General features: G+C 43.7%; 1 protein-coding gene across 1 annotated transcript; it reads left to right on the top strand.

Moving 5' to 3' along the window:
- The first annotated feature begins 289 nt into the window (after positions 1 to 289).
- dis3l (DIS3 like exosome 3'-5' exoribonuclease) lies at positions 290 to 25,392 on the top strand. Its single transcript, XM_070830574.1, has 18 exons — positions 290 to 477; positions 2,074 to 2,227; positions 4,030 to 4,158; positions 5,486 to 5,621; positions 10,638 to 10,805; positions 11,151 to 11,223; positions 12,329 to 12,508; positions 13,013 to 13,182; positions 13,624 to 13,785; positions 15,398 to 15,648; positions 16,658 to 16,750; positions 16,836 to 17,124; positions 19,174 to 19,409; positions 20,946 to 21,100; positions 21,328 to 21,506; positions 21,607 to 21,752; positions 22,530 to 22,701; positions 23,459 to 25,392. Exons 1-18 carry the CDS (start codon positions 348 to 350, stop codon positions 23,771 to 23,773), a joined length of 3,138 nt encoding a protein of 1,045 aa, XP_070686675.1. The 5' UTR covers positions 290 to 347; the 3' UTR covers positions 23,774 to 25,392.
- Positions 25,393 to 25,420: the final 28 nt, after the last annotated feature.

The following is a 25,420-nucleotide window of genomic DNA, read 5'->3' as shown; positions in this document are numbered from 1 at the left end:
GAGATTACCCGCCATGTTTGGATTCACTCAGGCAGCACCGAATGATTGTGATATTAATGATGGCCATTATAATACTCGATTTAATGTGATTTACACAAACATTTGGGATTTTATTCTCTTAGATGCGACACAATCACATATTTGTGATTTTTTTGTTTGTTTCCCCCACTTTGAGCGACCGCAGTAGCTCCACGTCCCACGGCGTATGAACGCAGCAACGTAAAGCCCCGCGCTCGGGCGTCATGACGTCAGACGCGCTTGCCTCCCGCACTTCCGCGAAGTTCAGCCCGGTTGTTTACAGGTGTCGCTTCCCGCGGAGTGACGAGAGAACACCGGCGGCTCCGAGGATGATTAAGACGGAGAAGATCCTGCATTTGAAGAGCAGCCGAGGGCGGAAGGTCCGTGTGGTCCGGGAGCACTACGTGAGGGAGCGGGTCCCCTGCTACAGCTCCCTGTGCCAGGCGGGCTGTGACAACGGTGAGGCTCCACACAAAAACAGCCTTTTATTTACCTCCAACAATGAACTCCCGACCGAAAACACACACTGGGACTCATGTTACGGCCAACAGCGTGATAATCTGTCAGCCAGTTATCTGTTCAGTGTGTTTTTTTCGCACAGGTGCTGCTTCATAAACTTGTTTACAGTGCGTGCTAAAGCTAGCTGCAGTGTTAGCTTCCAGCAGGTGTTTAACAGCCACATAAACAGAGAAGTGCAGATCAGTGTCGTTTATATTGAGGCGTTTGATGAGCTTGTAAACTACAGGACAAAAGCACCTTAACGTACAGCCACACGTGTATTGGAATTAAAACTGTTCACTGTTTAAGTGCATCAAAGATCCCAAACAGTATTGATCACTATGTGTCATGTGCTTTACTCTGAATATTATTAGGATATAAAAATAATGTTTCTGTGTGTGTGATCAGTGTCAGCTGATCATTATTATTGTCAGGATCGATAACAGCAACTGTTAATGCCAAGACAGGTTAATGGAAGATGTATTTTTTATTAAAATGAAGTTGTTTTTGCTCGCTCTCTTGTCTATAATTACACAAACAGGCCATAGATGCACACACAGGACCAAGCAGGTAGTCCAGTGAGTGAGTGAATTGATTAATTAATTAATGCCTTTATTGTCTCTGCACGTTCAGGATTTGCCGTCTTTCATGAAACAACATTTTGCTCCATTTCAAACACACATGATAACACAGAGTAACAGTTAAATAGGTAAAACATGTCAAATAAAGTGCCTTAAAAGTAGAAGATCAAAAGTACGTACGCAGGTATTGCACATCAGTCCTTGGTGTTATGAATATAAACTGCAATGGCTGATGGGGTAAAAGCTGTCTGTTGGCCTGGAGGTGCAGCATGTCGGGGGCCTGAAGCGTCTTCCAGAGGGCAGCAGTGTAAACGCATGGTGAGAAGGGATGAGTCTGTCTTTACCAACCCTGCTGGCCTGTAGATGTCTCCAGGGAAGGTTGGAGGAGTCCAGCGATCCGGTGTTTTTTGTGCCGTGTCTCCCACTGGACAGTTTCTATACCAGGCAGAGTGTTTAGGTGCTCTCTGAGCAGTGACTCCAGTAGTTTAGTCGTCCTCAGCGTCTGGAGGAAGCGCAGGATGTCTCTGTGGTTTTCAGTCCACTTGCTGATATGTCTTCCCAGGAATTTAAAACTGGGAGCCTTCTCCACCTCCTCTCCTCTCCTCTGCCTGCTTCGCTTAAAAGCACCTCAGCACTGGAACCAGCTGGATTTGAACCAGCCTCCCTTCTGGGTCTCAAGCCCCTGAGCTGCTGCTGCTGCCACAGGTTGCACTACAGTCGATGCAAAAGTGTCCGCTGCTTTAAATCTCTGCAAAGGTTTTGAAACTGCTGTAGGAGGAAAATGCAAGCATGAAGCAAAGTTTAAAGCTTAGTAATAAATCAGTAGAGCTACAAATAAAAAGGGTGTTTCAGGTTTCTACATCAGCACCAGTCATCACTGTTACAACATGAAAACAGGTTCATGTCACTGCGGAGATGTAGGTTTGGTGTGTCAGACAAAATGATGGAGGAGTTAAACTTTCACACGTCTCTGCAGACGGGAAGGTGCTGCCGGGAGATCTGACCCACTACGTGGTACCTGACGTCGGCGTGGTGGTCGACTATCTGGAGATCTTGGAGTTCAGAGAGCTGCAGGGCGTCGTCTTCACCCAGACCGCCTGCCAGGCCGTGCAGCACACCAAAGGACGCAGGTACGCTCACACCAAAATATATCCTCTAATGGAGGCGTGTTAATGTCGGGGAAGTCGGTTCGGCGCCCTGAAGGCAACAGGACGGCTCCTGTGGTCAAGACCTTTAATTCCTGAAGCGGCCTTTGAATTAAGCCTCTAATGACGGCCGACCTGCACGAGTGTGTAGCGAGTGGGCAGGGGTCAACCTCATTATATCAGCGTTGTGCTGACGGAGCTAGATGAGCTCCGGCCTGTGACTTTAAATACGTCTCCCACACAAACATGCCGGAGCGCTTTTGACAAACTTGATGAACACTGTAAATAAGGAGTCCCACATGACCTCCGGTGTGGATTTCTGCTTACGCTGCCGTCCTAAAATGTTGCATCATTAATATGATGAAGCTTCACTTTTGTTAATGTTGGTAGACATAGCAGGTGGAGCATGAGCTGATGCCATACTGTGTCAGTAATTGCAGTTTTCCATTCACTTCAACACACTGTGTGTGTGTGTGTGTGTGTGTGTTGACTTTTCACTGTAGTTTTTGTAGTTTTGCTTTTCTATGAACTCAGATTTCTAATTATAATTGTTTCCTGATTTATTGGAAGTTGCCTGATACGCTCAGCTTCTGTAGTAAAAGTGCTACATTCCCATTTAATTTATTATTTTTGAGTGATTATCTGTGTTATGGGACATTAAAGGAATAGTTTGACATATTTTTGTGAAATACTCTAATGAGTTACATGTTTTTATGATGCTGACTGATTTTTCAATTGTTGATTTGCCTATTGGTGTTTTATGTAGCACTTTGAGATTTGCTGATGTAAAGTGCACTACAAATAAATTGCATTATTATTATTATTTCCACTCTCTCTTAAATGTGAAGCCAGCCAGCAGCTGCTTAGCTTAGCTTAGCTTAGCATTAAGACAGGGAACGAGGGCAAACAGCTAGCCTGGCTTTATCGAAAGGCAACTAACAAGACAGTGAATTTTTTCTTAAAACATGGGTTTTTACATAGCTTGATATCTAAATGACTGGTACATGCAAAATGTTTGGAAGTGTTTTAGTGGATCAGCTGCAAACGGGCTGTAATGTGCCAGTAAAAGAGCTTGTTTGATCCACTGACAGGCTCAGAGTGTTATTCTAAGTGTGTGACAGCATCATGGAAAGGATCCCTACAGAGAGAGACCTGGAAGATCCTTTTGGTTTAACCACAAACAGCCGTTATATCGCTCTCTGCACACACACCAGACTCCATTCACAAAAACAGTATTTTTTTCTTTGAAGAGAATGGGAGTTTCTTTATGTAGCTTCTGTGACTTTGGTGTTTTCAGGAGTTAGTTCAGATGTGAATTAACATGTTAAAACACCAAAGTCACACAATAATGCAAAAAAACTAACCGATCGAGGCAGCAGCAGACCAGAAACTCCCTTTCTTCTGTGTGTTAAAATCCCTGTTTTAGTGAATGTAGTCTGGTGTGTGTGCTGTTTGTGGTTAAACCAAAAGGATCTTCCAGGTCTCTCTCTGTAGGGATCCTTTCCATGATGCTGTCACACACTTAGAATAACACTCTGAGCCTGTCAGTGGATCAAACAAGCACTTTTAGTGGATGCATTTTGACTGCAGAGGTTTTCCAAAGGAGTACATTACAGCCGTTGTTGTTTGCAGCTGCTGTCTGTTTTTGTACCTACCAGTCACTTTTAGAACCCAAATCATGTAAAAATAGGGCTCAGGTTTAAAAACACCATCATCATATTTATTAACTGTCTGCATGTTTTGGACCTTGTGTGTGTGTGTGTGTGTGTGTGTGTGTGCGTGTGCAGGCAATACAACCGTCTGCGAAACCTGCTCAAAGACCCTCGGCATGACTCTGTGCTGTTTGCCAATGAGTTTCAAGAGTATTCCTATTGTCCGCGAGAGAAGGGGGAGAGCCAGGAGAAGTGGCAGACCAGGTCAGTGCTCATTACTGTCCCTTCACCTTCACCTTCACCTTCATCTTCACCGCTCACACCAGCACACCAATCAGAGGCAGCAGCTCGGGCTTATTGCCGGGTTCAGCACGTGTCACGTTGTCGCCCTAAAGAATAGAGGATTTCATGGCAATCTAGTTTTCACAGGTGTCGGTCGCACCTGTGAAATCGAGTTCAGAGAGAGAGGAAGACTCTGAAATACTGTGGCGAGCAGAGGGGAGGTCCTGATCATGTTTTTGGATTAAATCCTAGATTGTGTCATTTCATATTAAGTATCTGATATTAAGAGTCTAATCCAGTGCTTATATTTACTTAAATGTTGGTTAAATCTGGCTCTTTGAAGTATCAGCTGACCGACTATTAAATCAAATGCAAAATGACTCAATGCAAATACCGACTGTCCTGGACTGACAAATCCATTATTATTAAAATCAAACATAAGTTTAGTAAAGTTCGCACCAGTGAAAATAAAGACTTCAGACCTTACACAGAATGATCGTGATGACGGAAGCGCAGCCCAATTCTACCAAAACTCTTTGATTTCATTCCAGCTTTGGAAATTTGTCTGCAAGCATGAAATCGCTTGAAAAGTCGTTTGGTGTAATTTTTTTTTTTTTGTTTTTCTGTCTATGCTCTGCTAATGGTTTGTTTGGAAGAAGGCTAAGATGATAAAAAAAAATGGGATTCATACAATGGAGAAGAGTTAGCTGATACTTTTTTATTATTGATTTCCAACTGCAAAATAAAATTGAAATAATGTAAAATGAAATAAAATCAGAGGAGCCAGAATCAAAATGATGAGAAAACCAAACGCTTTCTGTATTTTGTGATGCCGTTATTGTCGGCGCAGGTTTGATATTTCATGCTGGTTATCAGAATTATAATCAGTGATCTGTTTTTAGATGATCAATCAGTCATTTCTGTGCCGCAGAGATAAAACTGTTCAGCCAGCGGCTAAACTTTACCTCCAAATACAGACGGAGGAGATGATGAGTCCCAGTAAAAGTGCTGCTCGCCGCTGTGATTCTGTTGTAATGAAGGTTTAGTCGTATTAGCGTGGCTCTTGATGGTGTTTTGTCTGGAGCTGCAATCTGCTGTCATGAAAAGAGTTTACAGCACAAACGGACACTAAACGGAGCTGTTGGCGTTTTTCTTTAGAACCGTTGAGCCGCCATTTTGAGTTACAGGTAGTGTTTAATTTATAGGCTAGAGGAGCTGAATACAAACGTTTAGGGCTTTAACGGGCAAGCTGTCTGCACGCACCTTGGGAATTAACTCTGTGTGTGTGTGTGTGTGTGTGTGTGTGTAGGTGTGTGTACTCTGCAGCAGTGTGGTATTATAACCACCTGGCAGGTATGAAGGATGTGGTGATGATCACGGAGGACCAGGATGCTGTGGGTCAGTACGGCAGCCTCAACTCTGGAGTCTACGTCATCTCCATCCAGGTACGTGTACATGACTCACCTGTACCTAACCTAAGGTGCTACTGTAGGGGGAAACAGGGTCCTTAAAAAGTCTTAGAATCACATTAGCTTAAGTATTAAATAGTTTTATTTTCTCTTTGGGACGGAAGTTTTCGCTCTTCATACCTCTGTAGGGTCTGTCTGACTGTCTGTCTGTCTGTCTGTCTGACTCTCTACTTTCTCCTGGTTTACTTCCTCCTCAGTCGTTAAGCTCCAGTATTTCAGTCTAGTTCCTGTCGCTGTCAGCCTGAGCCGCTGATTTGAATGATTTTAGGAACATAAAATAGACCAAATAACGTGCAGGAAACATTGCCGCTAAATAATTTTTCCAAATCGACCAACATTTGGAGAAAAGACGAGCTGTAAAACGAGGCGACCGTGAGTCTGATCTACATGATGAAGATGACAGGATTCATCCCTGCAGGAGGCGTTCACCTCTTTATTTAGAGCTCTGTGTTGTGATGGTGGTTCTCTGGTTTATAGTTTAAATGCAGCTTTCCAATGAAGTTAGTGTTCCTCCTTGACATTGATTCATTCCAGACTGTGGCTGGAACAAACCTGTACTGATAAATATCATTAAGGACTAATGTTCTTTAACCAAACCAGTTTCAAAATTAGCCTTAAAATCTAATTAAAAGTGGTATTAAATGTAACCAGCTGACACCCTGTCACTGAAGCCTTCTACTTATTATACAGCATTATTCATTAATTCAACTATTAGAATGATCCTGACGAGAAGAGAAATCCTCTGTGTGTGTTTTGCATCATCCGCAGATCAAACTATTTACACCTTCATATCTAATCTGTGCAGCCACAGTGCCGTCCATGGAGACATCTTGTTGTTCTGGCTCCAGCACACTGAGCTCGAAGCGCTCGGCTTTTTAATTTGACGGCGTTTTCATCCATTTTGGGGCGATCGTCCTGCTTCGTTGTTGGAAAAAGGGGCAGCGAGTGCTGCTCTGTCCACCCAGTATTGATGTGAACACCCTCAAACACCCTGAAGTGTGATAGTCTGCTCAGTGCAGAGCAAAAAACAATAGAGTTTAAAGATCTATAGACTCTTTTGTGTGCTGCGTGTAAAACACCAATATATTCTATACTGTATTCTGTACGGCGACCTTGTGAGCTTTGAAAGGCGCCCTTAAAATAAAATGTATTATTATACTGTTTTCAATGGTTTTTTAAACACTTGCAACATGTTTGGAAACCATCTCACCTCAAGCTGAATCTAATAGCTGCTCTGGAGGACCCAGTTAATAATAATAATAATAATAATAATAATAATAATACATTTTATTTAAGGTGCCTTTCATGACACTCAAGGTCACCGTACAAAATACAGATAAAAAGTGCATTACAACAGGTATAAAAACAAACAATACAATACAAAGACAGGATCAGAGGGAGTGGGAGAGTTTGAACAGATGGGTTTTGAGTCTGGTATTAACCCTTCAGAGTCTAGGACCGTCACACGGCGTCAAAGTCACATGTCGCACGTTTGAAAACGTAAAGCTGTGACACAAGCACGCAGGTGCTCCATTCAAAGACTGTTGGAAAGCGGACACTTCAAACTTTTTACAAGTGTTTGAATTTTGTCGATTGGCCTATTAACACTAAAGTTATGAGGAGCCGAAGTGGCGCACTACAGCTCTTCTACGAGTTAGAAGATGCTGAATCTGGGGAAGAACGTTCTGATTGTGAGGAAGACTCCTTTCAGAGGATGAAGTGGATGCTGCGCGTGAAGACGAACGAGAGGAGGTGTCCGCGCAGACCCCCACTCCTCCAAAGATCCAACTAGTTCCTGCTCAGTGTGTCCATATATTCTGTCAAAATAAATAAATACTTGTAGAATCACATAGGTGAGGTTGTGCTGAAAAGAAAGACACAAAGAAAGACAAGCTAAGCAGTTTGAATGGGAAACACAAAGGTCAAATGAAAAGTAGTAAAAAGCACCGTTTTACCCCAGACTGTGAAGGGTTAATGAGGCGTAAGGAGTCAGTGAGTCGGCTGAATGCTCGGCCCCCCCACGGTGACGAGGCGAGCAGAGGGGACAGAGAGATGGACAGAGGAAGAGGATGGAGGGTGCGGGCAGGTGCAGAAAGGTGAATGAGGTCAGAGAGGTTGTGGATGTCTTTGTATGTGTGGAGTAGGATTTTGTATTGGATGTGTTGTGTGATGGGGAGCCAGTGGAGCTGTTGTAGGACGGGTGTGATGTGATGAGTGGATGGTGTCCTTGAAATGATGCGAGCTGCTGAGTTCTGGATAAGTTGAAGTTTATGAAGGATTTTTTTTTTTGTCCAGTTGTCCTGGAAAGGCAGATCCTCGTCCATTTTACGGAGAGCTGTATTTGTTGATTGATTGACTGGTCGATCAAAAGAGGAGGTCAGATCCAACACAACTAACTAACTCCTGTGTTCTGTGAGGGGAAAATCACTGGGTTTTTTTGTCAATGGAGTCCAAATATAAGAATAAAAAGGCTTCCATACTTAATAAAAAGCCAAAGAATATAATGTTTTTAGGCAGGATATAAAAACAGGCAGCCGAACATGCAGAGGGAACTCATTCCAGAGTTTGCAAAAGCACAAACTTTCACCCTCCATGTTGGGACAACGACAAGACGCTGGTCAGCAGATGTGGGATGTGGCGTTACAAGAGGTCAGAGAGAGACCGGAGCCCATTTACTGATCTGTAGACGAACAATAAAATCTTAAAAACATCAATTGTAAAACCAGCTGGTGAAGGGGGGGGGGGCAGGATGCGGACAGTGCACCACAGACGCCCACCTCAGCACGCTGAATTGATTGTGCATCGCCGCCTAATTGTCTTGCATGGCCATGCCCGGCATATGCTCCATCCACACCGCTCCATTGAGCTGCTTGACAACTAATATGCTATTGGTGTAGCGGAGGGGGGAAAAAAATGTCAGGAAGAAGTGAACCTCTCATGGCTGGTTGAAAGTTTTGATGAAGTGGCTACGGCGGACGCAGTGGAGCGCCGAGAGTGGCTTTAACACGAGAGGAGCCGTGATGAATCGCAGGTAGCCTCCTGGCAATTATTCTGTAAAGGGCTTATTCTGAGAAAATGGCTGTGATTTATTTGTCTTGTTTTCTGGCTCTTCTGACGGGTGGACAAGCGGAGGCTGTTCTCAGTGTTCCCTGTGTCTCAGGAGATGTTACAGCAAAGCAAGAACAGCATTATTTTAGTTTTAAAGTAGATTTTTAGTCTAGTCGGTGCATCCTTTTCTAGTTTTTTCTTTCTCCTGGGTGGCTGAAAGCTGCTATTTCTGTGTTACAATCAAGAGATGTTTTAATTTAAATGCAGCAGACATCGATAATTAGAAGAGAGCATTTTGGCTGCCACAATAGAGGTGGAGGGACTTATCTCAGGTGTTCAAGGTTTTAGAGGTAAAAATTAACTCAAGGTTTGGCTCGACATGAAATTTGATTTAACTGAATTTTCAATAGAAATAATTAGCAGCTGCATTACAAAATATCTGGTTCTTTGATAGGAGGTCAGAGATGAAGGCAAAGACTGTTTTGCCTCGAAAAAAAGCAGTTTTGAAGCCTCGAGTTTGGCTTCACGGGCGCTGCCATCTTGGTTTTTTGGAGCCAGAAGTGACGTTCAATCCTGATTGGTCAGTGAGCAGATAGCCCCGCCCTAAAGCCCCCCCCTCTTCCTGGTCTATCTTCCTCTAAATGAACATCCTGCTGTGCTGAAGAAGACTGTAAACTAGAGACTGAGAGCAGAAACTCTTCACTGAGCTGATAGAAGTCTGATTGGATGGAAGTCAATGGGGAAATTATCTGTGTGGAGTCGCCCCCTGCTGGACACTAGAGAGGATGCAGCTTTAAGGCTCTTCACTGTTCAGACGCAGAAGCAACGTCGTCTTCTTTACAGGCCTGTGTGCACATAAACAAACAGTTTACTACAATTCCCATAGTGCATTGCGGGCGCACCCATTCAATCACAGAGGTTAAAAATCTGATATGTGTGCCGCTAACGGCAAATTATACCTAAAAGCACTTCTTAGAAACTAGTTTAAAGATTCAGCTTTCCACACTGCAATCAAAACATGTTTTATTGATTTTAAAAATGCATTTATGCAAATCTAAACGTTTCCTTTTGCTGTTGAGCTGATCCTGGTGGTCGGGATCTCTGCTGACAGAAACACGTCTCCTCTGGCCCGTCGGTCTGAGTGGCAGCTTGGCAGCATCCGATGCTGCCAAGCTGCCACTCAGACCGACGGGCCAATGGAGACGTGTTTTACATCTCACAAACGAAACTTTTAGATCCACGTGGATACATTTTCAGTCACACATTTATTTGACCTGCAGCAAAAACATCTTTTGATTTCAGTGCTAATTGTTTTGTTCTGTTTTTCTGCTTAATAAAGACACACACGTCGCCTCACACTGTGTCGCTGTGTGTCTTTTTTTTTTTATTATTCCCATGTCCAACAATGAAGGCTACGTCGCCATAGCAACAGCAGCCGAGGCTGATGGGTAATGTAGTGTTTAGAACCATCTGCCATTCAGATCTGACGTGGGGAGAACAAGATCTCACAGAAATGAGGATGAAAGGATTCAAATTAGTTGCCATAACATGAATCTGTATCGTCATTAAATTACCCAGCAGGCTCTTGTGTTTCTATGTTAAAACAAATCTTTGGAAAAATACTTTCAGCCCGTTTGTGACTCGACTGAATTTGAGTGTAAAAGGATAAAAAAAACGAGGCCCCTGCAGGGATGCCATTAGAATAAGGGACGGTCATTTATTTTAACCTGTCTAACAGATTTACTATCTGCGTTGTCTCATTATTCTGGATGATTAATAGTTTGTTTTCACTCTAGACCAAACGTATGCAAAGATTTCAATCACAAATGATGATAAAAAGTTGACAGGGAACAAATAAATGATCTTAAATGATCACCTAACCCCTGAGGAAAGACCCCGACCCGTTGTGCCACTTATTGTTTCATCTGTTCCTTTATTTTGCAGGAGTTTCTGCAGAACTTCTGGCCGGAGCTGCAGGCGGCCCATGAGCTGTACAGCTCCATTTCCCAGGCGCTGCAGGAGAAGGAGAGCGACGGCTCGCAGAGGGAGTTCGCCGAACATCTGCCCGCTGAAGTCCTGGAGGCCGGGATCAAGTCTGGCCGCTACTTTCAGGTCCGGCAAGTCTTTCCAAGATAAAACTGCTAACTTGTGCCTGACTTTGTTTGAGCTTGTTGCCACAAATTTAAAACCTGCAGAGATTTTGGAGCTTGTTTGAATGAGGTTATTGAGTGTTTTCACTGGCAGTGGTATCGGTACATTGTAAGGGACAAGGCTTTAGCTAAAGAAAGGCTTTATCAGCTCCAAAACATCAGACCAAGGACAGTTTCAGTGCTACAGGCATTACCAGTAATGCACCAAAAGAATCTTAACCTCCCAAACACTCTGAATTAAAGCAGCAGAAGAAATAGTTTCCTAAAATAAAGTTTGTGTAGTAAATCTTTCTTTCTTTTTTATCAGGGTACTCTGAACATTAGCAAGCACCACAACGAGGCTACGATCACGACGGATGGCTTCTCTGACAAAAACAAAGGTACAGAGCTCCGACGCACCGGGAGCATCCGGCTCGTCGTTCACTGCTGTTAAAGAACCTTTTCAGGGCTGAGATGAGAAGTCGAACACAGACCAAAGGTTGAGTTTATTCTTCAGCTGGAGAATACATGAGACAGTTTGATTGTAGTAAAGAAGCTGCCACACACATACACTACTCAGTAAAGTTAGGGATATTCAACTTTCAGGTGAAATATATGGAAAATGTAAAAAGTGAATGCTACAGTGATATTATTTCATGAAAGTAGGACATTTAAGTAGAAGCATGCACTGGTGATTTTATTCATCTTAAACTATTTATTGAGAGAAAATCTACCAACAGTGGTAGGTAAACCACAACAAAACATGTTCAGTGTCTCAATAAATTGGGACGTGGCCAAAGGACGTCCACTCCTCTCCTTTCTGTGACTCTTCCAGTCTCTGTATCACTGTTCCAACCTCCTGATGACACTCTGTGACCCTCTAAGCTCAGTGAACACCTCCGTCTGAGGACTTCCTGTTTGAAGCCTCCAGTGTTGAGGTGCTGCTGATCAACTGTTAGGTGTCGTCTTGGTCTCATGATGTCAGAATGTGAACAGCAGGATGAGGAGGACTGTTTAAATACCAATTCTACCTGAAGCAGGAAATGTATTGGTGGATTCATGGATCAAACCTGTTGTGAATGTTGCTGTTAAGCTTCTTGTTAGAGAACAGCAGCTGGTGCAGAAAGTACTGAGACACTGAACAGTTGGACATGTGCATTCAAAGGTTTAGAGAAGGTCACATTAAGTTCACCTGGAAAGGTTAGAATGCATTTTAGGTTCATTCTGAAATTTCACCTGAAAGCTGAACATCCCTGACTTTTAGTGAGGAGTGTGTGTATATATATATCTAAAATTCATCATTCACACCACAAAGAGACCTTCATGTGAAGCAGGCGCCTTAAAATCAGCACCAGACTGAAGCACAGGGTTGAAACCTCAACATACTCATGAGAAACACTAACAGTGTATATCTGCTCCTGTGCATTTGTCTGCTAACTCCTAACTAACTCTCTACCCTCCATTTCCTTCTTGTCCTCTTCGCCCTCTCTACCCTTCCTGTCCCAGACCTGAGCTGGGGCGTGTTGGTGCACGGCGCCAAGCATCGCAACAGAGCCGTGCACGGCGACGTGGTCGCGGTGGAGCTGTTGCCGAAGAGCGAGTGGAGGGGGAAGGTCACGGCCCTGACGGAGGGACAGGTGGAGGAGAAGGGCGGAGAGGAGAACGAGAGTAAACCCATGCCGACAGGTGGGAAGGAGCTGTTCAACACCACTGGTTATGTTCTCTGTTAGTGTGCAGGATAAAAAGTGATTTCACTGACATCCAGCAGAAAGTTTAGCTTTAGTCATTTTATTTATCAATATATTCACATACCAACATCATTTTCAGCAACTAAGGATTATTTTAATTGTTGAGTAATCTGTCAGTTTGTAGATTAATTAAAAAATATAAAATGGTTGTTTTGTTTCCCAAAGCCCAAGATGACGTCCTCAAATGTCCTATTTTACTAAAGAAAGCTCAAAATATTCACATTTTAGAAGCTGGACTTTGGAATTTTGACATTTTTTCCTCAGAAAATTACTGAAAATTATGAATTGATTATCAAAATATTTGGCAATAAATGTAATGAATGAATCCACTAATGGTTGCAGCTCTGCGACGCGTCTCTGCGATGATAGAAAAAAGTGTTTGACACCAGAACATAAAGAACATTGTCCCTCCAACGTCTCTGAGCTGACGTCTGACCCACAGGCCGAGTCGTGGGGATCCTGCAGAGGAACTGGAGGGACTACGTGGTAACTTTTCCCCTCAGGGACGGGACTCAGTCCCAGACCAGGAACTCCCAGCGCATCCTGGCGGTGCCGTGGGACCATCGCATCCCCAAGATACGCATCAGCACCCAGCAGGCCGACGCTCTGCAGGTCTGATCCGCCTTCGTGTGGCTGTTTATTATTCACAGGGTTAGAAAACCAGTTAGGCTGAAATCTAAACCTAAACGCTCTGTTTTTGACGTCATCATGGTAATGTGAGGAAAAAACAATGGCGGACGGCGAGGTGGGTTCAGGGGACAGCAGGGACACACATTTATGCTGAAAAGAGATTAAAAAGTGCCTTTTGGATGATGTGGGACCTTTAAAATCAAGATCTATCTTAAAACATAAGTCCTGTAATCCTGGTGAGAGAGGATTCTTTTTCAATTTAGTGTAAAACATGGGCTGAAAATAAAATTAATCCTTCAGTGATGATTTGTTTGTGAGAACTCGGCGCTAAAAGTGAGTTCATCCATGTTTAACTCGAGCTGGACAGTAAAAGAGTCATCTTGTCTCGTGTCTCGTGTCTTCTCCCTCCTCTTCCTCGCCCAGGACCACAGGGTGGTGGTGCGCATTGACTCATGGGAAAGCACGTCGCTCTACCCCAACGGCCACAGCGTGCGGGTTCTGGGTCGGGCCGGAGAGCTGGAGACCGAGATCCAGACCATCCTGATCGAGAACTGCATCCACGTGCCCCCCTTCTCAGACGCACAGGTCCGACGGGAAGCCTCTCGCCCCCACATTAACTAAGATAAAGTCTGGTGTTTTAAAATCAAGTCCTCAAAGTAGATCCTTTTTGTTTAACCAGAAACGGCTGTATCTATCGCTCTCTTCAAAGCCACCAGACTCCATTGACAAAAACAAGAATTTTACTGCTGGTCTACTGCGATGATGATCAGCAAGTCTGTTTGTGTTATTGTGTGAAATTGGTGATTTATAAGATTAATGTGGGTCCAACACGATATTTGTGTGACACACAATAACACAAACAAACTAACCGATTGAAGCAGCAGTGGACCAGCAACTCATCTTCTGCAAGGTAAAATCCCTGTTTTTATGAATGGAGTCTGGTGTGTGTGCGCAGAGAGCGATATAACGGCTGTTTGTGGTTAAACCAAAAGGATCTTCCAGGTCTCTCTCTGTAGGGATCCTTTCCATGATGCTGTCACACACTTAGAATAACACTCTGAGCCTGTCATTCACTCTTAGCTTGTTTCTATTTGTTGGGTTTATTAAATTGCCCTTAGCTTCCAATTTTATCATTTTGATTTTATCGTTTTACTGGTGTTTTTAGTTCTACTGTCTGCGTGTCACAGTGAGAAATCTGAGAAAATCTCCAATATTTTCATGTAAACCTGGAAAAAATCAGTTTGAGGATTCAGAAACATCAAAAAACACAAGATGATTTGTCAGATTTTCTTCCACTGAAGCTAGAATCTTAAATATTTCTTCTTCTTTTTACCCGTCTTGTGTTTTTAAATGTTTCTGAATCCTTAAACAATCCGATTATTTCCAGGTTGTGATGTTTAAAATATTCTCAGACTTTTGGACTGTCCCAATCCTGTGTGCCTGTTTAAATAAAAAGTAACGTGACTTTTAAAACAGGAAGTTGAAGCTGAACAAACCCATGGAGACACTGCCACCTAGAGGCCGGGCTCCTGAACAAGTGCTTCGTTTGAACCGTAACATGATCTCACATGTCAAGAAAAAACCATTAGTATTCAAACTGAAACCGTCCCGTCATCATAAGTGAGGCCTCCTGGCGTCTCGCACCAGATAATGATGGTGATGAAAACACTTAATCACACGAACAGCTGGGAAAATGAGCCACGTGACAACATACATTGATGGCCGTGGGTATAAAGGAGCTTTATCTCATGCAGCTGCATTTCTAGTAACAGTTTATGCTCAGAGGGTCTGGAAATATTTGGTTTGGGACCTTGAAAGTGCTGGAATTTCAGTTTTACCCTGCTGAAACCTCCTATTGTGTTTAAAGGACACATTAATGAATGGAGCAGCCTTGTTTCACCTCCTACAGCATGTGTTTACCCATTTCTTTCCTTTTTTTATATATATAACAATCCAAGGACTTAATTAAATCAGCTTTTCAGTCTGCTCAGATTCATATTGCTTGTTTTTATTTAGTAAAAAATGATGAAAGTGACGTCTCAGCACAGCACACAATGTCTCCTCTCAGCCCGAAGCGAAGGCCAAATAAATTATTCACTCATGTCCCATCGCTTTGGCTGCAGAGGTGATGATGAGAGGTTTCCAGGACCTTATGTAACCTTGTGTTTTCCACCTGTGTGTGTGTGTGTGCGCTCAGCTCCGAGAGATGCCCGTCAACTCTCCGGAGAAGCCGTGGAGGATGGATCCGGCCCAGGTAGCAGAGCGGCGGGACCTCAGGGGGAGCCACCTGGTGTTCAGCATCGACCCGCGGGGCTGCGAGGACGTGGACGACACGCTGTCGGTGCGCAGCCTCGCCGGCGGGACGCTGCTGGAGCTGGGCGTCCACATCGCCGACGTCACCCACTTTGTCAGCGAGGGCTCGCTCACCGATTTGGAAGCTCGTACGAGGTGAGGACGGCGTCGGCCGACTGTACGCTACAGCTGAGTGGAGCGGAAGAAAACTAGAAAACACCTTGTGAGGAAACTCTCATTAGTTCAAAGTGGCCAGAAAGTTGCCGCCTGAACTTCAGTTGCATCAGTCAGTCACTCTTTGAAGGTCTCAGAATCACAGCACACACAGAAAAGCAGCGGTAGTCACAAACAGCTCTGACTCTGAGGCACAACAGCGGCTCTGACAGTTAAAAGAGGTTCTCCGCCTTCCAGCAACCTGCAGCTGAGTCAGGTGCTTCTCAGAACAAGGACGGCGAACCTCAGAGGGAAAACAGACCGGAGCACGCCGACTGATTTACAGCCTTTAATAGTTCAAACAGATCCACATTTCACCGCCACTGTGTTTTTCACCAAAGTCAAGAAAGTGTTAACTCTTGTGAGGACGGTGGCCTCAAAACTCATCTGAGGCTGTAAGTCAGTGCAGAGAACAGCAGCAGAACTTCTGACAGAACGTCCACGGGGAACAGAGGGCTGCAGCTCATCTCTCCACGGCTGGTCTTTGAGACCAGCTCCAAAATAATCTGATCCATCATTTATCAATTCCTTTTTTTGTCAATGCCGGCAGTTGAACTTTGCAAAACAATGGCTTCAAAGTCAATGACGGAGAAGAAATATAATATAATATAATATAATATCATCATTTACCTTAAAATGTCCATGAAGCCCTCACACACACACACACACAGAGGAATGCTTACTAATTACATATGTATTATTTTGTTGTTTAATATAATTTGGAGTGAATTCCAGTCTTTCCAGCATATGATTGATTTTTCTACGACACACAGTCAAAAGTGTTTAATTGCAGTGACATAAAATCATGTTTGAGATGAATATTCACTGTGCAGGTTGGTTTTTTTAGCTCCAACACTGAAACAAACTCTCTCTCAGCTGTGAGAGACTGAGATGATACAGAGCAGGTGGATATTTGTGCTCCCCTTGACTTGACTGTCTTCCTGTTCCTTAGGGCGACCACCTACTACCTGGCAGACCGGCGGTACGACATGCTGCCGTCTGTTCTCAGCGCAGACCTCTGCTCTCTGCTGGGAGAAGTCGACAGGTCGGTAAACTCCACCTCTGTGTTCGGGAGGGGGTTTTGTTAATCGGCACGTATTCAGGGACGCTGTGTTCGCTCTCAAATCCAGGTATGCGATGAGCGTGATGTGGGAGCTCGACGCGCAGACCCTCGCCGTCAGCAAGGTGTGGTACGGCCGCACGCTCATCCGCTCCTCCTACCAGCTCCACTACGAGCTGGCCCAGGCGCTCCTCAACGGAGAGCAGGCCGAGGTACCGGAGCTGGCCGAGCTGGGGCCCGAGGAGAGGGACGCCAAGCTGGCTGAGCTCAGCGAGGCCCTGGAGAGGCTGACACATGTGGCCAGACACCTCCGGGCGCAGAGGGACCGAGGAGGAGCGCTGGAGCTGGAGGGGGTGGAGGTACCAGCGGGTTCTCTGGCTTTTTCTCGTGTCGTTAAAATGGTCTCACGTGGGATCACATGACAGCAACATCGCATATGTAATAATAATAAAGACTTCAGGAAAACAAGAACAGGAAGATCAGACACCGGCGTGAGGGGGAAATGTTTTACATTTGTATTTTTATTTTGCACAATTTTAGAACAAATCTAAATGTCAAAAAGAAAAGCTTTCAGTATTAATGTCAGGCACAAGAAAAAAGATTTAACTTTCTTTCCTTGCATTTAATTAATAAAGTTGAAATGTCGACTTTATTCTCAAAATGCAAAAGAAAAATCATTTTCAAAAACATTTTTTATTTCATTTATCCACCATAACTGCCCTCATTGTTATACTGTATTCTCTCTTCAAAGCCACCAGACTGCATTGACAAAAACAGTAATTTTACCTCGGAGAACACAGGACTTGCTGGTTTCCTGCGGCCTCGATCAGTTTGTTTGTGTTACTGTGTGTTACACAAATATTGGATCTGAACTAACCAAAAGTCACACAGTAACACAAATACTACTAAATAACTAACCAATCAAGGCAGCGGTAGACCAGCCACTCCTGTGTTCTGCAAGGTAAAATTAGTGGTTTTGTGAATGGAGTCTGGTGTGTGTGCAGAGAGCGATATAACGGCTGTTTGTGGTTAAACCAAAAGGATCTTCCAGGTCTCTCTCTGTAGGGATCCTTTCCATTATGCTGTCACACACTTAGAATAACACTCTGAGTCTGTCGGTGGATAAACGAACAGATCGGAGGCAGATTTCGTGGACTTCTGGCTCCAAAAAAAAGGTGGTGACGCCCATTAAGCCAAACTTATTGTATGTAAACTTAAGTATGTAAAAATGGGGCACAGCTTCAAAAATACAGGAGTTTAAACATGTTCAGATGTTCACCATGCAGGTTTACAAGTAGACAAATTAACATGAATTTAAATTGAATGTCTGTTATCTGAGGCCAGAATGAGGCAGCACACTTAATATACAAAGACTTCCATCACATGGAGTTGAAATAGTAATTGCCTTTTGGTTTGAGGACAAATAACAGTACAGGGAGGGAGGGGGGTTATTTTTAAAACGCTGACATCCAGGCCAGCAGAAAGCTTTTAATCTCACACAAGATCACAAACTAATTTCAGAGGGAATATCGTAATAAAGGCTGTGTGTGAATACAGATGACGCCGCTGTGCAACTGGTGGCCATTTTCACATCAGACCAGTGGGTTTCATGTACGACGGCTGACCGGTCATCTGTCAGAAGCAGATCGTCTCCTCGTCTTTTCCCTCATCTAGATACGTGTGACAGGTTGAGTTGTATTACAGTCGGTGTCGTCATGGAATTACACGGAGCCAAATAACCATTATTTATTTAACCTACTGGGTTAAGAGCATCTTTACCGCCTCCCTGGTGCGGTTGTGAACACGCGTCGCCGTGAAATAATGTCTCTGAAGAGTTGCCTCATGGCCAGTGAGACTATGAGGAAGTGAGCCAGTTGAATTTAAGGCTTTTTAATACCTCAGTTTAATTAAATTCAAGGCCAGTTTTGCAATTAAATGTGAAAATATGGTTTAAAATGCATATTTAAGAGTTTCTCAAACAGAATTTAATACTTTTTTTTAAGGGGTTTTATCAGTAAATGTAAATTTAAGGCTTTTTAAGGACCCACAGCCGCCCTGTAAATGTTTATTAATGTCTTTTAAGGTGACCTGACCACTGAGTCAGCAAATTCACCGTCTCTCAATACTTTGTCTGTTTCACTCCCGCTGGTTCCAACTGAAGACATTAATCTATTAAACAGTTCACAAATATATAGTTGTTTTTTTTGGGGGGAGGGACTATTTTCAGCAGCGGATTAATCCATACCTGCTGATCTAGTGAGTATTTGTGGCAGCAGAACGATAAAATATGAAATATTCTATATAATATCTCCACTTAAAGCTTGTAGAGACTAAAAGGTTTTACTTTATGAGACGGTGAACTTGTTGGAAATATTCCCTCACCTGTTTGAACCAAACTCCGTCCTCAGGTACGCGCCCAGCTGGATGAGGAGAGGAACATCACGGCCCTCGTCCCCCGTCAGCCCCTGGAGGTCCACGAGACCGTGGCCGAGTGCATGATTTTCGCCAACCACTGGGTGGCGCGCAAGATCCAGGAGACGTTCCCTAACCAGACGCTGCTGAGGCGTCACCCGCCGCCACGGCAGGAGTTCTTCAACCAGCTGGTGGACAGCGCCTCGGCCGCAGGATTCACCGTCGATACCAGGTGACTGGAAGGGTTAGGGTCCTGTATGGAAGCTGAGGAGTGTGTGTGTGTGTGTGTGTGTGTGTGTGTGTTTTCACTCAAAGACAGTTTTACACAGGTAAAGCTTGGAGGATGGGCTGATCAGTATATTAAAGGATCAGTTCTGATTATTTCAAGTGGGTTTTTAAAGGACTTCTCCACAGTCAGTGTGTTATCTAGAAGCAGGCAGGAGTCCCGACTCAGACGCTAAGCTAATGTACCGATGTGGACAGAACCTATAAGAAAGCCCACCTAAAAAAATCGACATCGTTAAAAGTGTAAGTTATATTCAGAATATTCTCAGTGCTTTACAGTAACACAGGAAACTAAAGCTGTTAACTCTGTCTTCGCTCTCTTCTGAGCCACCAGACTCCATTGACAAAAACAGTGATTTTACCTCACAGATAACAGGGATTGCTGATGTACGTCTGCCCCAAGCAACGGTTTGTTAGTTTGGATTTGAACTAAGCCTTTAAAAACACCAAAGTCACACAATAACATAAACTAACTAACCGATCTAGTCAGCAGTAGAACAGAAGCTCCTGTGTTCTGCATGGTAAAATGACTGTTTTTGTCAATGGAGTCTGATAGTTTGGAAGAGAGCGTAGATGCACATCAAAAGTGCTATCTGATGGAGATGTAAAGTGGTGAAAATATTCTAAAACTGGCGCAGACACTTAAACTGATGTTTATAGTTTTAGGTGCATTGGCTGCAACGTAAGTCTTTGGTGCAACTAACCCAGATTCAAGCACTTGCTTTGCCACTCATACGCTCAGATCATTACTCTAAGTGTCTGGAAACATTATGGGATGGATCCCTACAGAGAGAGACCTGGAAGATGTAACCAAAACCAGCCGTTATTATTGTTCTCTTCAAAGCCACCAGACTCCATTGACAAAAACACTAATTTTACCTCAAGAGTTGCAGATCTACGACTGCCTCGATCGGTTAGTTTGTTGTGTTATTATGTGACTCTGGCATTTTAAAGAGTTAGTTCTGATGCAACATGATACTTCTTTAACACACAGTAACACAAACAAACTAACCGATCTAGTCAGCAGTAGACCAGAAGCTCCTGTGTTCTGCATGGTAAAATTACTCTTTTTGTCAATGGAGTCTGGTGGTTTGTAAAAGAGCATAGATGGAACTGATGTTGACTTTCTTTGAGTGAGCCGTGCACAGCGGTACATTTCTTAGCGTCTTTCTTAACTCCTGCCTGCTCCTCCAAACTTGGGGACGCGCCGACCGCCACCTACTGTAGGTAACACACTGACTATGCAGAAGGAACTCCTACAGCCACACTTCAGATAATCCGAACTAACCCTTTAACACTGTTGCTCTCAGTCACATGAGAATTACACAGCTGAGGTGATTTGTTGCACTCTGTTGCACTATCAGTTGTAATTTGCTGCTTCTTGCTTCTCGAGCTTCGCCTCCACCTGACGACTGCAGCTGTCAGCACACAAACATCATTCTTAGAGTGGCGCAAGTGTGAACGGGTGATTCTGTTCCTCCAGGACTAACAAGGCTTTGGCCGACTCTCTGGACCTGGCCGTGGACCCCCAGGACCCGCTGGTGAACAGGCTGCTGAGGATGATGGCCACCACAGCCATGTCACAGGCTCAGTACTTCTCCACTGGTCTTCAGTCGGTAGACCAGTACTACCACTACGGTACACTAGACCTTCAGCTGTCGTTGTACTGGAGCTGCTTGCTTGTGTCTTTGTGGTTTTTACCAGATTTTCGCTGCAAACGGAGGATCCAGACTTGTCACACGGCCCCGTTTAGAAGCATATTAATCCATCTCATGTTTATTATTTGCCGCAAAAGTTTAAAATAAGATTTTTATTAGACTGCAATTAAGATCTCTGGTGGCCAACTGTCCATTTTTCCATCTCAGGACTGGCTCTGGACCGCTACACACACTTTACTTCACCCATCCGTCGCTACGCAGACATTGTGGTCCACCGCCTTCTCACCGCAGCCATCGGCGTGGAGAGCGGCGAGGGCTCCGCTAAACCGTTGGCCAATAACAAAGATTTGGAGGAAATGGCTCAGCACATCAACAGCAAGAACAGGGTGAGCGCCGCTCGTGATCCTGTGGGGTCAACTTCTCAGTCCGGACGAGGTAAAAGTGGCTGTCCCGTGACCTCTGACCTCTGTGCCCCACCCCCTGCAGGCCGCCCAGCGGGCCCAGAAACTGTCCACGGAGCTGTTTCAGTGCCTCTTCTTCAAAGAACGGGACCCTCAGACGGACCAGCGCTGCGTGGCGGACGCTGTCATCTACTCCATCAGAGACAACGGCGTGCTGGTGTTCGTCCCAGAGTAAGGAAGTCGTTCATTAGTTCTTAATAGATGAGGATGATGATGATGATGATGACATGGAAAAAGCCTTGATCCTTCACATAGAATGTATATAAGTGGACGTAGCCACTGTGACGTCACCATCTTGGTTCTTTGGAGCCAGAAGAGACGTTCATCCCATAAATCCGGCCTCTGATTGGTTAGTGAGCAGGTAGCTCCGCCTTAAAGGAGGCGTTAAGGACCAATTATTACTGGAAAATGATGTTTCAGTAACATAAATTAAATTTGGTCAACAAGGTTTTCTAGACATGAAAAGAAAATATTTAACTTAATCTGATTTAAATCTTTCTGATTGAAGTTACGTAAAGTGTTTAATCAGAATTTTACTTTATTCACACTTGAAATGGTTCAGCCTGCTGGGAAGCGTCTCATCTGTTGGAAATATAACAGAAGAAGAAAAGCAGCGACAGTGATGACTGCATTCATCTGTGGAGGGGCAAAATATCTGGAGCAAATAAATAATAATAATAATAATAAATAATAAAATCATTTATTCATTAGTTGAAAACAATCTACTGATTATTAGTCAACTTAAAATGTTGGTTAACATTTTCCCTCTTCAGGCTGTTAATTATTAAAGTGATGTTAATTATACTGACTTATTCTAATATTAAGGCTAAATCCAGTTAATGGCTGAAGTCTAACACTTTCTTTCAGAGGTCTTATTCCCAGTAAAACATGATTTATCGATCGACTTATCTAATAAAATATTCCCTCTGTGCTCCCCCCTCCCCCCAGGTATGGTGTTAAAGGGCCGGTGTACCTGAAGAACCGAGAGGGCCTGGTGGCGGCTGCAGGACAGGACGGCAGCTGTGAGTGGCAGCCCGGCACGGTGCGACGACACTCGGACCACATCACCAGCAGCTCGGCCTGCGGCACCTCCACCTTCACGCTGTTCGACCACATCACTGTGAGTCACAGCACAGATCTGTTTCTGTTTCACTTAAAGTGGAATCATGTTGGGACCATGAATTATGGTTTAGGAGGACTTAGACACTGAAATGTGAGACATGTGAGAAGAAGTGCTTGTTTGATCCACTGACAGACTCAGAGTGCTATTCATTATTATTAAGTGTGTGACAGCATCATGTAAAGGATCCCTACAGAGAGAGACCTGGAAGATCCTTTTGGTTTAACCACAAACAGCACACACACCAGACTCCATTCACTAAAACAGGGATTTTAACTTGCTGAACACAGGAGCTGCTGCCTTGATCATTTAGTTTATTTGTGTTATTGTGTGTTTAACAGGTATCATGCTGCAGCAGAATTCACTCTTTAAAATGCCAAAGTCACATAATAACAGAAACAAACTAACCAATCGAGGCAGCTGTAGATCAGCAACTCTTGAGTTAAAATTAGTGTTTTTGTCAATGGAGTCTGGTGGCTTTGAAGAGAACAATAGAACTTCTGTTTTTGGTTACATCTTCCAGGTCTCTCTCTGTAGGGATCCTTTCCATAATGTTGTCAGACACAGAATAACACTCTGAGCCTGTCAGTGGCTTACATTGTATCTGTTGTGATCTACTGGACTAGTTACAAAACTTTAATTGAACTTTTCCCAAAATCTGGTATTTCTAACTCTGGGCTCCTTTAATGTGTATTAGTCGTCTTTCTGATGATACTGAGGAATACAGTGTGACGTTTGAGTGCTCTGCTCTCCACAGGTTCGTATTTCTGTCCGCTCCACACATTGCCACGCAGACAGTCTGAACCTGGAGGTCATCAGCAACAAGCCCCACCACAGCGCTGAGCCCCAGCAGCCCCGCTCCCAGGGCCGCAGCCAGCTGGTCCAGGAGGTGGTGCGCCTGGCCGAGGAGGCGTCCCAGCAGAAGGCCGCCCGGCGCCCCAAGCTCTCCAAAGAGGAGCGGGAGTTCTGCCAGAGCAAAACGCCCAACCTGTACACTCTGCTGGAGGAGGTCAGGGAGCTGGCTCTGCTGGACCTGGACACGGTCGCACAGGTCTGTGCAACAACGGCATAGAGGGGGTTTAAAATACCAGGAGGACTGCTGTAAACACCTCATGGAGATATCTAAACCTCCATGAAACAAACGTGAGAGCGGCCGCAGGCAGAGGAGGCAGCATCTTTCTTTTAATCATGATGGCAGACGTATTAGTTATTTATTATCCGTATATTTTCTATCATCTAAAGGACAAATGCTGGATGATGCAAAGCCTCCATGGGCCCTCACATCACAGCCAAAATAATGTTGTGATCCTGTTTGAATTGTGCCACGAAATCACATAACATGACGTTTGAAAGATAATTTTCTCAGTTTGTTGTAAAACCGACATAATTAGGAAGACGACACCCAAACGTGGCTAAAGTAGCGTCCAGCGGCGCTAAAGCTAACTAGCTAACTAGCTAGCAGGTGACGTATATCGCTGGAGACGCTGGTACTTTATCATCTTTATGACAAACGGTGACTTTCAGAAGTGTTTTTTAATTAACGAACAACATGTGAGTGACTCATGGAACAATTCAAACAGGATCAATACATTATTTACTTCCTGCTATAAACTACAATACACACTTTTCCAAAATCAGGTCCCACCTTTCTATAAACTAAATAATAACCAAGACTCTGGTGATTAAGTAAATAGAGAAGAACTGTAGCATAAAGTAACAGCGACTATTTGGTGACAGTAGTGAGACATTAAATATAGCACTGAGTTTTTAACGATATTAGAGACACTTTAATAGCGACTGACACCAATAAACATGAATCAGGGGGAACTGACAGCATTAACTAATGTTTAGCATCCAGAATTAATGATTTCTGTTCATTTCAAAACCACCAAAGTATTGCTAGTGTACAGTGTTATGTATCTTATCTCTCTTTTGAGAGCATCCAGTAATGATATGAGCCAATATTTGGTTACTATGACAAATATATCAAAGATATTAATAAATCAAAACTGGTCCCTATTATATATGAATACAATAATTAGCATAATTAATGTTAGTTTATAATCACCACATTTCTCAGAGTATGACTTTTTGAACACTGCTGCCAATTTTAATGTAGAAACGAGGAGTTTTACATTTTAGCAGATTTTAGCCATCTAAAAAAAAAAAGTTTAGTTTAGATGTATGTTTGGAATATCTTCACTGGTCAACATGGCATCAGACAGCGCTCAACGATGGGAAATGCTTTTTTTTTTCCCCCAAGCCACCAGACTCCATTGATAAAAATGGTAATTTAACCTCACAGAACATGGGAGTTGCTGGTCTACTGTTGCCTCTATTCGTTAGTTTCTTTGGCATTATTGTGACACTTTAGTGTGTTTAACATGTTAGTTTGGATCCAAACTAAACCTTTTAAAGCACCAAAGTTGCCGCAACGAGACCAGCAACTCATGTTCTGTGAGGTTAAATCACTGTTTTTGTCAATGGAGTCTGGTATAGTCAGTGATAGCAACATGACGGCTTCAGTTCCTTGTCTGATGCAAAGTAAAGCAGTGAAAATATTTTAAATACTAAACTAATCTGACTTTATTATGGCTCATGCATTAGTTTAATATTAGAGCTTTTGCTTCTTTGTGTGAAAGGAAAGTGTTACCACAGGATCTATTTTTGTATCATGGCTGATTATGTGCCTTTGTGTTTTATAATTAAACCTGTATGG

Source organism: Pempheris klunzingeri, chromosome 1 (assembly GCF_042242105.1).
Source record: "Pempheris klunzingeri isolate RE-2024b chromosome 1, fPemKlu1.hap1, whole genome shotgun sequence".
Classification (NCBI taxonomy): Eukaryota; Metazoa; Chordata; class Actinopteri; order Acropomatiformes; family Pempheridae; genus Pempheris; species Pempheris klunzingeri.
The sequence above is the reverse complement of the archived record's forward strand: the minus strand, read 5'-3'. Positions and strand labels throughout refer to the sequence as shown.

Bases quoted from the DNA above. Each gene is read 5' to 3' on its own strand.
- dis3l (XM_070830574.1), top strand. From the start codon at position 348: ATGATTAAGACGGAGAAGATCCTGCATTTGAAGAGCAGCCGAGGGCGG. The intron at 5,622-10,637 runs GTACGTGTACAT...TTTATTTTGCAG, and splicing joins TCTACGTCATCTCCATCCAG to GAGTTTCTGCAGAACTTCTG. The intron at 22,702-23,458 runs GTGAGTCACAGC...TGCTCTCCACAG, and splicing joins CGCTGTTCGACCACATCACT to GTTCGTATTTCTGTCCGCTC.